At 45.7% G+C, this 12,241-nt stretch overlaps 1 protein-coding gene across 4 annotated transcripts in view; it reads left to right on the forward strand.

Annotated features, from left to right (window-relative positions):
• Positions 1-5,413: 5,413 nt before the first annotated feature.
• as3mt (arsenite methyltransferase) overlaps positions 5,414-12,241 on the forward strand; it is a 41,661-nt gene continuing 34,833 nt past the window's right edge. For 2 of the 4 annotated variants that reach the window (XM_059652969.1, XM_059652973.1), the window contains exons 1-2: positions 5,439-5,513; positions 9,913-9,958. In XM_059652969.1, the coding sequence (XP_059508952.1) occupies positions 5,485-5,513; positions 9,913-9,958 (75 nt within the window). In that variant the 5' untranslated portion in view covers positions 5,439-5,484. Of the gene's footprint in view, positions 5,514-5,538; positions 5,620-9,912; positions 9,959-12,241 lie in introns of those variants that run through there. The other 2 variants (XM_059652970.1, XM_059652971.1) reach the window with 2 other exon arrangements.

Below are 12,241 nucleotides of genomic sequence, written 5' to 3' on the forward strand. Positions count from 1 at the left end.
GTGAAGAAACTTACTTTACAAAAACATTTCCAGTAAGTTTTGATCAGAGATGATGGGAACTGCAGATTCTGGAGAATCCAATATAACAAAGTGTGAAGCTGGATGAACACAGCAGGCCAAGCAGCATCTTAGGAGCTCAAAAGCTGACGTTTCGGGCCTAGACCCTTCTTCAGAGAGGGGGATGGGGAGAGGGTTCTGAAATAAATAGGGAGAGAGGGGGAACAAGAGAGTTGCAGTGGGAGAGAGATTCCCTGAGGTTCGTCTGGAGGGAGGAGGGTAACTTCTTCAGGTTAGGCATCCAGCGACTCCCTTGTCCGCTCCAACCCCACCACGCCCAGCGCCTTTCCCTGCAACCACAGGAAGTGCTACACTTGCCCCCACACCACCTCCCTCACCCCCATCCCAGGCCCCAAGATGACTTTCCATGTCAAGCAGATGTTCACCTGCACATCCGCCAATGTATTTTACTGCATCCACTGTACCCGTTGTGGCTTCCTCTACACTGGGGAAACCAAGCGGAGGCTTGGGGACCGCTTTGCAGAACACCTCTGCTCGGTTCACAGTAAACAACTGCACCTCCCAGTTGCAAACCATTTTAACTCTTTTTTTTTTTTCCCCACCCCCATTCCTCAGACGACATGTCCAACCTGGGCCTCCTGCAGTGCCACAACGATGCCACCCAAATGTTGCAGGAACAGCAACTCATATTCCACTTGGGAACCCTGCAGCCCAATGGTATCAATGTGGACTTCACAAGCTTTAAAATATTTCCCTCCCCCCAATGCATCCCAAAACCAGCCCAGCTCGTCCCCGCCTGCCTAACCTGTTCTTCCTCTCACCCATCCCGTCCTCCCACCTCAAGCCGCACCTCCATTTCCTACTTACTAATCTCATCCCACCTCCTTGACCTGTCCGTCCTCCCCGGATTGACCTATCCCCTCCCCACCTGCCCACCTATACTCTCCTCTCCACCTATCTTCTCCTCTATCCATCTTCGGTCCGCCTTTCCCCCCCCCCCCCACTATTTATTTCAGAACCCTCTCCCATCCCCCTCTCTGATGAAGGGTCTAGGCTCGAAACGTCAGCTTTTGTGCTCCTAAGATGCTGCTTGGCCTGTTGTGTTCATCCAGCTTCACGCCTTGTTATCCAGTAAGTTTTGTCCAAACAACACTTAACACTATCACTGGCAAAACACTTAAAACGTCCAACTCTTGGAGCAATTTGTTACCGACTTCGTATCTGAATATACGGACTTGAATGCTCTATCTAGCAAATATGTATTCAGTCCCATACTGGATGTGCAGCAAAATGCATTTTACTTCCAACATTATCCTACAAATTAATTTCTTAAACTTTCTAGAAAATGTACTTTCCTGCATTCCTAAGTATCAATTTCATGTTTAAACAAAAATAAATTCTGATTGCAGAGTGGTTAGTGGTTTTATCATTGCATTTGAAGTGAAACAAAATAATTATCTCTCTTAAAAAATGCATGTAGCTGAAAACAATATCAGAAGTGGTATTAATTGCCCACAATTAAATACCCAGAGCCTCCACTTACAGAGAAAGAAGAGCTGACGGTGAGTTTGTAAACAGCATATTGCTTGTGTTGCCAATGCTTAGAGATGGTGAAGGAGCAAATGTACTTTGTTTTAATTTGTAAAATGAGTGCACAGCTGCTTTAAGTCACTCTTAGCTTTGCCACAACCTTCAATTCATATCCTTGTTTGGCTTATCTCCTTTCCTTGTTCAATGTAACTGAGCCTTGACCATTTATCTGAGAGTGATAACAACATTGTGACCCCTCCTCACCTCCTATGGTGAAGTTGAAGCTCAAAACCATTTGATAAAGATTCTAGTGGAGCTGTAATGCATTAACATTTGCACTAAGTATTTTATGATGTACATTTGTGCATGGCACATCTGTGTTTTTGTATGGATGGTCAACCTGAGAAAGTGGATGTGTTGTGAACTCCATTCCCAAATATTTAAATATTTTTGCTCTGCTCCCAAAGTGCAACTTGAAAAATTGGTACATGAGGGAAAGTGAACAATGAACATTTGGTTGCATTTGCACTTGAACTTTCTCTTTGCCTTTCCTCGTGTTGCCTGCCTGCTGGAAGGAACTCAGCAATATGTCCTGGACTGGGCCATTTAGCCCCCTTCTGAGGTACTATCCAGTTAGGATATGAACAAATCGGCTTTTCTGCCCTATCCCTTTATTTCTTAATTCTCTTGGCTTCCAAAAAGCTGCCAATCTCCTGCTCCTTTACGACCAAGGGATACACATTTGTAAAGGACTTCTGGCTTTACAATCCACTGCCAGATCTGAGGAGACCACATAAAACACTATCAAATCCTGCTCTTGTCTCCTAAAACTGGTCATTCTGGTCAGCCTGGAGTGCAAAGATAACACTGATGAATTTATTTCTTAATTTCTTCCATGTGCTGGCTCAACGATCTCATGGAATGGGGAAGCAGACTCATTGGGCTGAATGGCACTTATGGACTCCACCCTCATCTCCATCAATAATTGCAAAGGGGCTTTGTCAAAGTTGTAGATTTGGTTATTTTTGGTGACAGTCAGTAGAGAGAGAGGAATAGGGGGTGAGTGATTGAGGTGAAATCAGTGAAGAATGGAACAAAGTTAAAAATGAACGATATTGTGTCTGAACAAATGAAGCATTTTCAGCAAAATGAGGAAATAGTCGTGGAAGTAATTGATTTGTTATGGTGCAATAGGAACTTGTTTGGTCCAAAATGTCTATACCAAAACAGAAATAACCCGTTTTGATCTGACAACTATTATGAAACAATTTCTGTTTTAAGTTACTCCTGGGATGCAGGTGTTGCTGGCTGGACAGCATTCATTGCCCATCCCCCTCTACTTCTGAGAAGGTGAAAGAGAGCTGCCTTCTTGAACCGCTGCAGTCTGTGTGCTATAGGCTGACCTACACTGCCATCAGGAGGGGAATGTAGCATTTTGACCCCTTTTGAAGAATGGCAATATATTTCCGCGTGGGTGGCTTGGAAGGGAACTTGCAGATGATGTTGTTCCCACATATCTGCTGTCCTGGTACTTCTAGATGGAAGTGGTCGAGGGTTTGGAGGTGATGTCTAAGGATCTTTGGTGAATTTCTGTAGTGCATCTTGTAGATGGTACACACTGCTGCTTCTGAGCGTCTGTGGTGGAGGAAATGGATGTTTATAGATATGATACCAGTCAAGTGGGTTGCTTTGTCCTGGATGGTGTCAAGCTTCTTGAGTGTTATTGGAGCTGCAACCATCCAGGCTAATGGGGACTATACCATCACACTCCTGACTTGTACCTTGTAGATGGTGGACAGGCTCTGGAGAGTCAGGAGGTGAGTTACTCAATGCATTATTTCTAGCCTGTGACCTGCTGTGGTGGCCAGTGTTTTTACGTGAGTCTGGTTGAATTTCTGGTCAATAGTAACCCCAGGATATTAATAGTAGAGAATTCAGTGATGGTAGCCCCATTAAATATCAAGGGGTAGTGGTTAGATTGTTTCTTACTGGACTTGGTCATCTTCTGGCATTTGTGTGGCACGAATGTTAGTTGCCACTTGTCACCCCAGGCCTGGAAATTGTCCAGATCTTGTTGCGTTTGGACCGCTTCAGTATCTGAGGAATTGCAATGGTGTTGAACATTGTGCAATCATCAATAAACATCCCCACTTTTGACCTTACGATGGAGGAAAGGTCATTGATGAAACAGCTGAAGATTGTTGGGCCTAGGACACTACCCTGAGGAACTCCTGCAGACATATCCTGGAGCTGAGAAGACTGACCTCTAACAACTACAACCATCATCCTAGATAGTAGGAACTGCCGATGCTGGAGAATCTGACATAACAGGGTGTAGAGCTGGATGAACACAGCAGGCCAAGCAGCATCAGAGGAGCAGGAAAGCTGATGTTTTGAAGAAGGGTCCAGACCCAAAACACCAGCTTTCCTGCTCCTCCTGATGTTGCTTGGCCTACAATGTTCATCCAGCTCTACACCTTGTTATTTCAATCATCTTCCTATATGCCAGGTATGACTCCAACCAGCAAGAGTTTGCCCCTGATTTTTGTTGATTCCAGTTTTTTTAGGACTCCGTGATGCCACACTTGGTTGAAAGCAGACTTGACGTCAAAGGCTGTCACTTCCACCTCCTCTCTGCAATTCAGCTGTTTTGTCCATGTTTGAACCAAGGCTGTAATGAGGTCAGGACCTGAGCAGCCCTGGTGGAAATCCAAACTGAGCAGGTGCTGCTTGATAGCACTGTCGATGACACCTTCCATCACTTTATTGATGATTGACTCTCAATGTGATAATGGTTTGGGTTGGATTTTTCCTGCTTTTTATGTACAGGACATACCTGGGCAATTTTCTGCATTGTCAGGTAGATGCCAATGCTGTAACTGTACTGGAAGAACTTGACTAGGGGAGCAGCAACTTCTGGAACACAAGTCTTCAGTACAATTGCCAGAATGTTGTCTGAGCCCATAGCCTTTTGTAGTGTCCAATGCCTCCAAGTGTTTCTTGATATCACATGGAGCGAATCAAATTGACTGGAGTTGTGATGCTGGAGACCACCAGAGGAGCCGAGATAGATCGTGCACTTAGAACCTCCAGCTGAAGATTGCTGTAAATTTTTCAGCCTTATCTTTAATGCTGATGTGCTGGGCTCTTCCATCATTGAGGATGGGGATAGGGGAGCCTCATCCTCTGATGAGTTGTTTAATTGTCCACCACCATTCATGACAAGATGTGACGGGACTGCAAGAGCTTAGGCTGTATCCTTTGGTTGTGGGATCGCTTAGCTCTACCTGCCACTTGCACCTTATGCTGTTTGGTGGCTTCACCAGGTTGATGCCTCATCTTCAGCTATGCCTGATGCTACTGCTGGTATGCCCTCCTGCACGGATCATTGAATAGTGATTGGGAATTCTGGGATGTCTATCCTTTAGAAGAGTCGGGATGTTGGCCCTCATAATAAAGAAAAGCAGGTTCCAAGGCTAGTGGCTTTGAGCTGAATACTCTGAACAGTCTCCTTCTGAGCCACCACAATAAAAATAAATGCCCTGTATTACCAGATAAAAACATACTGATGCACATATTTTTGAACATGATGAAAACTCAAGGTATTCTAGTTTTGGCGGCGTGTGGGGTGAAACCGAGCCCAGTTTGATCATAAGGTTTCATTCAAAGAGCCAGTGCAGGGCGAACGGCCTCCTCTGGTTATCATGGAGCCATTTGTTCACATTGAGTTTTCTTCATTAGCAACTTTGCAGCAGTAATGCTGGCTTTTTGGAGCGAGGGCTTTACTCTGGATAGAAGCTCCGAGGCTAGAACCCAAGGAGGGGAAGGGAGGAGGAGAGAGAGAGAGAGAGAGAGAGGGGGGGGGGGAAAGCCTACTGCCAATGCGCAGAAAGCCGCCCCCCAGGGGACTTTGACACGGAGTACGGAAGGGTAGGAATGGCGCAGCAGCAAGGTCACGGGGAAAGGTATGTGTCCGTGGTTAACGGGGTTGCAGCCAGCTGGGTGAGGGAGTGCACGGAGCTGGGGAGCTCCATGCCCTCAGACTGGAGAAACTGCACAACGTCGCTGCGGGTAATCCAGCCTCATTCAAGTTTTACTGCACTTCGTCAAGTGTCACTGCAATGCAACAGCTTCCGAGCTTTTTCTTCAGCTCCTCCAAACCCGGAGGGAGAGCCTGAGTAAGCTAGGGCTATTTTCCCTGGAGCTTCAGAGCCTTAGAAAAGAGGCTTTAGAATATAATGAGGAGCATGGATAGGGTGAATAGCTAAAGTCTTTTCCCCCAGGGTAGGGGAGTCCAAAACTAGAGGAGTGTACGTTTAAGGTGAGAGGGCAAAGTTTAAAAGGGACCTAAGGAGTAACTTCATCTGATGAAGGGTCTAGGCCCGAAACGTCAGCTTTTGTGCTCCTGAGATGCTGCTTGGCCTGCTGTGTTCATCCAGCCTCACATTTTATTATCTTGGAATCTCCAGCATCTGCAGTTCCCATTATCTCTAAGGAGTAACTTCATCGCACAGTGGGTGGTGCGTGTATGGAATGAGCTGCCAGAGGAGGTGGTGGAGGCTAGTACAGCATTTTAAAGGCATCTGGATGGGTCTCTGAATAGAGATAGTAGGAACTACAGATGCTGGAGAATCCAAGATAATAAAGTGTGAAGCTGGATGAACACAGCAGGCCAAGCAGCATCTCAGGAGCACAAAAGCTGACATTTCAGGCCTAGACCCTTCATCAGAAAAGGGGGATGGGGTGAGGGTTCTGGAATAAATAGGGAGAGAGGGGGAGGCGGACCGAAGATGGAGAGAAAGGAAGATAGGTGGAGAGGAGAGTATAGGTGGGGAGGTAGGGAGGGGATAGGTCAGTCCAGGGAAGACGGACAGGTCAAGGAGGTGGGATGAGGTTAGTAGGTCGGAAATGGAGGTGTGGCTTGGGCTGGGAGGAAGGGATGGGTGAGAGGAAGAACAGGTTAGGGAGGCAGAGACAGGCTATTCCGCCTGGGAACCCTGCAGCCCAATGGTATCAATGTGGACTTCACCAGCTTCAAATTCTCCCCTTCCCCCACCGCATCCCAAAACCAGCCCAGTTCGTCCCCTCCCCCCACTGCATCACACAACCAGCCCAGCTCTTCCCCTCCCCCCCACTGCACCCCAAAACCAGCCGAGCCTGTCTCTGCCTCCCTAACCTGTTCTTCCTCTCACCCATCCCTTCCTCCCACCCCAAGCCGCACCTCCATTTCCTACCTACTAACCTCATCCCACCTCCTTGATCTGTCCGTCTTCCCTGGACTGACCTATCCCCTCCCTACCTCCCCACCTATACTCTCCTCTCCACCTATCTTCTTTTCTCTCCATCTTCGGTCCGCCTCCCCCTCTCTCCCTATTTATTCCAGGACCCTCTCTCCATCCCCCTCTCTGATGAAGGGTCTAGGCCCGAAACGTCAGCTTTTGTGGTCCTGAGATGCTGCTTGGCCTGCTGTGTTCATCCAGCTTCACGGTTTATTATCTTGGATTCTCCAGCATCTGCAGTTCCCATTATCTCTGAGACAGGCTGGGCTGGTTTTGGAATGCAGTGGGGGGAGGGGAAGAGCTGGGCTGGTTGTGTGATGCAGTGGGGGGAGGGGACGAACTGGGCTGGAAGGGTTTGGAAGGATAAGGGCAAAGGCTGGCAATTGGGATTGGATTAATTTAGGATATCTGGTCAGCATGGACGGGTTGGATTGAACGGTCTGTTTTCATGCTGTACCAGCTCTATGACTCTAAACTGGTGTTCTACCATCCAGAAAAACGAGGGCAGCAGATACATGGGAATGCCATCCCCTGCAAGTTCCCCTCCAAGCCACTCACCATCCTGACTTGATATGGAGGTGCCAGTGTTGGACTGGGGTTCACAAAGCTAGCAGTCACACAACCCCAGGTTATAATCTAAGATAACAAAGTGTGAAGCTGGATGAACACAGCAGGCCAAGCAGCATCTCAGGAGCACAAGAGCTGATGTTTCGGGCCTAGACCCTTCATCAGAGAGCTGACAGGTTTATTTGAAATCACAAGCTTTCATAGTGCTGCTCCTTTGTTAACACTTCACCTGACGAATGAGAAGTGGTCTGAAAGCTTTGTCATTTTAAACAAACCCATTGGCCTATGGCCTGGTGTTGTGTGACTTCTGACTTCATCCTGGCTTGGAAAATATCACCGTTCACTGTCACTGGGACAACATCCTGGAACTGCTTTTCTAACAGCATTGTGGGTCTACCAACAGCACCTGGACAACATCCTGGAACTGCTTTTCTAACAGCATTGTGGGTCTACCAACAGCACCTGGACTGCAGTAGTTTAAGAAGGCAGCTCACTGCCTCCTTTTCAAAGGGCAACTAGGGACTGGCAGTAAGTGCTGACAGAGCCTGCAATGCCTATATCCCCTGAATAAATATTAGTACAGTGAATGAATAGCTAAAACAGTAGAATCTGTTTGCAATTAGAGTTATGATTTTTCATAAGATGTAGTTAATGTGCAGTGTTGTATACATAATTACACTGTATCAAAAAGCAGTGGGGGGAGATCTAATATTGGTCTTATTTAACTAAGGCCTTATCAGAATGTAATTGAGGCTTGAGAAATTAACATTTTATATAAGCTGTTAACACCGTATCTTGAGAGAACTTTCAAGATTTTGACAAGCTAAGCTAAGGTGCATTGAAATAAGATTATTTGCATTTGTACCTGAGGTTATGAAAGGGACGGTTACAAAACCAGTCAAAGGAGATTAAGAAACCTCCTGCAACCTGAAATATGAATTGTTGTGACATCTTGGTCACTCATGTTTGCTTTGGCATGAAATCTCATGGTGGGGTGTTTGATTCATGGAATCTGAGAGTTGTGGAACAGGCCAGCATTTTACTATTCATTCCTAATGCCTTGGAGGAGATGGTGGTGAGCTGCCTTCTGCAGTGCTTGTAAGTATGTCCACGCTGCTGTTTCCGCTCTTGCCGCTGTTGTTTCGAAGGTCTCAATTGGAAGGGGATATTGCAGTCAGTCTAATCTCAGATTCTTGAAATTGGTCCGAACTTGAACTTGTGTTACTAATTGTGTGAACCAGCCCAGTTGTGGATTTTGTTTCTGACGTGATTATTGGAAAGCCTTGTCTTTGTTTCCTATCAGGACAAATTGTTTCATTGATCAAACTTCTGCCTCCTCACTTGAAGCTGGCAAGTCCTGGGATGGTCATGGCATAGGCCTGACTGACCATTCTTCATGTGAACTGATGCATTTGTACGTTCACATTATTGACCTCTGGACATCCCAAAACACTTCATGTCCAATTACCCACTTTTTGGAGTATAGCTGCTAGTATGATGCAGGGAATGCAATAGATAATTTGCACACACCAAGGTCCCACAAACTACAGTGTTATCATGAGCAGTTTTCTGTGACTTGATAGAGAAACTGGCCAGGATGAGTTTAACATCTCTTCTTCAAAATGGAATTTGACTGTCCCCTGAGGGGCTAGATGGGACGTCCCTTTAATGTCTCCTTAAAGACAACATTTCATACAGTGCAATACTCCCTTCAGTATTACACTGAAGTACCAGCCTAAAGCGCAGGCAAAAGTCATCCTGCTGCCTGAAGCCTAGACGCTGGATCAATGATGCATCATAATTGCACTGTTAATCCCCTCCCACCCTTGATATCCTTGGACAGGTTCAATACTAGCAGCAAAACCTGAGCTGAGCTAAATTTATACAAAACATGGAGGAATTTCTCTCTGCCCAGGAAGCTAAAAAAACCTACTCCAATAGACCATGGTGAGTCCTATCAATAATAACAAAAATCTCAGGTGTCCTTTGCTCTCAGAAACTCACCTTGCTCCCTTCACTGAGGCCTTATTATCATTGGACTCCATCCTTCTGCATCCTCTAACCTCCTCCAACCCTCTGAAGTTTCTGCAGTTCTCCTGGTTCTTGCTCCTTGATCTCTGGCCCCTATCTCTGTGACAATGCTGGCCACACCTTTAGCTGCCAACATCTTAAACATCTCAGCGAGGAGAGAGGGTTAACGATAGACTATAAACCTGCCGCATTGCACCTTTCTGCTTACTTTGACTGAGCATTTTGGACACATGCTGTGTGTTATTTCAACAGAATGCCTCTCTGGAGTACCTGAAACAGCTTTTTTAAACTCTTCATTAGCAAACATTGTAGCAGTTTGTATCGTTATCCTTCCTGAGTTGTTAATACATTGGGCTTTTAAAGCAGTTTCTAATAATCTACAATGTAAGTGAATCTTTCATAAATGGTTTTCCTAATTCAATATGCACTGAAAAAGGAAAAACGCCAAGGGCAATATCTCATAATTGATTTTAAAATATTTTTCTAGTTCTTCTGAATGTCCTGGAGAGATGGGAATTCGAGAAGATGTGAAGGTAGCATAGTCATTTTTAATTTTTGATTTACTAATCTCTTAAACTATTGGGTTTTGTAAACCTATATTGGTGTGCTTCACTGAGTTGAATATACAGACATTAACGAGGGAGGGTCAGCAGCAAACCAGAAACTCTCCCATTGTTCATCTTCTCAATGATAGCAATTTATAGCTCCCCAAGGTAAGCAATGTCAGGGTTGGAAATTTTGAATCAAATTAAAATTCAATCAGTGTATTAATTAAAACACTAAAGATGGTCAGTTTGGATTCTGCCAGAGCCATTCAGCTTCTGACCTCATTATAGCCTAGCTTCAACATGGACAAAAGAGTTGAATCCGAGAGGTGAGAGTGACAGCTCATGACATGGAGGTTGCATTTGACCGAGTGTGGCATCAAGGAGCCCTAACAAAACTGGAATCAATGGATATCAGGGGCAAACTTGCAGCTGGTTGGAAGATGGTCGTGGTTGTTGGAAGTCAGTTATCTCAGCTTCAGGACATCTCTGCAGGAGTTCCTCAGAGCAGTGTCCTCGGTCCAGATATCTTCAGCTGCTACATCAATGACCTTCTTCCATCATAAAATCAGAAGTGGAGATATTTGCAGATAATTGCACAATGTTCAGCACCATTCGTGACTCATCAGATACTGAAGCAGTCCACTTCCAAACGCAACAAGATCTGGACGATATCCAGACTTGGGCTGACAAGTGGCAAATAACATTCATGCCACACAAATGCCAGGCAATGTCCATCTCTGATAAGATATATTCTAGCTGCTGCCTTTGACATTCGATTACAAAATGCGGAGGAACATTGTACAAGATATGGAGGAATGGAATTGTGGGAGATATAGCAGTTTGGATCGGAAATTGGCTTGCTGAAAGAAGACAGAGGGTGGTGGTTGATGGGAAATGTTCATCCTGGAGACCAGTTACTAGTGGTGTACCGCAAGGGTCGGTGTTGGGTCCACTGCTGTTTGTCATTTTTATAAATGACCTGGATGAGGGCGTAGAAGGATGGGTTAGTAAATTTGCAGACGACACTCAGGTCGGTGGAGTTGTGGATAGTGACGAAGGATGCTGTAGGTTGCAGAGAGACATAGATAAGCTGCAGAGCTGGGCTGAGAGGTGGCAAATGGAGTTTAATGCAGACAAGTGTGAGGTGATGCACTTTGGTAGGAGTAACCGGAAGGCAAAGTACAGGGCTAATGGTAAGTATTCTTAGTAGTGTAGATGAGCAGAGAGATCTCGGTGTCCATGTACACAGATCATTGAAAGTTGCCACCCAGGTTGACAGGGCTGTTAAGGCGGCGTACAGTGTTTTAGCTTTTATTAATAGAGGGATCGAGTTCCAGAACCAAGAGGTTATGGTGAAATTGTACAAAACTCTGGTGCGGCCGCACTTGGAGTATTGTGTACAGTTCTGGTCACCGCATTATAAGAAGGATGTGGAAGCTTTGGAAAGGGTGCAGAGGAGATTTACTAGGATGTTGCCTGGTATGGAGGAAAGGTCTTACGAGGAAAGGCTGAGGGACTTGAGGCTGTTTTCATTAGAGAGAAGAAATTTGAGAGGTGACTTAATTGAGACATATAAAATAATCAGAGGGTTAGATAGGGTGGATAGGGAGAGCCTTTTTCCTAGGATGGTGACAGCGAGCACAAGGGGGCATAGCTTTAAATTGAGGGGTGAAAGATATAGGACAGATGTCAGAGGTAGTTTCTTTACTCAGAGTAGTAAGGGATTGGAATGCTTTGCCTGCAACGGTAGTGGATTCGCCAACTTTAGGTACATTTAAGTCGTCATTGGACAAGCATATGGACGTACATGGAATAGTGTAGGTTAGATGGGCTTCATATCGGTATGACAGGTCGGCACAACATCGAGATCCGAAGGCCTGTGCTGTAATGTTCTATGTTACTAGCACTGAATGCTCCACTGCGTCATAACATCTTGGTAGTTACTGTTGACCAAAAACTCAACTGGACTGGCCACCTCAACACATTTACTGTAAGAACAAGTCAGATGCTAGGAATACTGCAGGGAGGAACTCCCCTCCTGTTTCACCAAAACTCATCCACCATCTACAAGCCACAAGTCAGGAGTGTGATGGAATACTCCCCACTTGCCTGGATGAGTACAGCTCCAACAACACTCAAGAAACATGACACCATCCAGGACAAAGCAGCCGCTTGATTGGCACCACATCCACAAACATCCCACTCCCTCCACCACCGATGCTCAGTCGCAGCAGTGTGTACTCCCTACAAGATGCACTGCAGAAATTC

This window comes from Stegostoma tigrinum, chromosome 20 (genome assembly GCF_030684315.1).
Source record: "Stegostoma tigrinum isolate sSteTig4 chromosome 20, sSteTig4.hap1, whole genome shotgun sequence".
NCBI classification, from domain to species: Eukaryota; Metazoa; Chordata; class Chondrichthyes; order Orectolobiformes; family Stegostomatidae; genus Stegostoma; species Stegostoma tigrinum.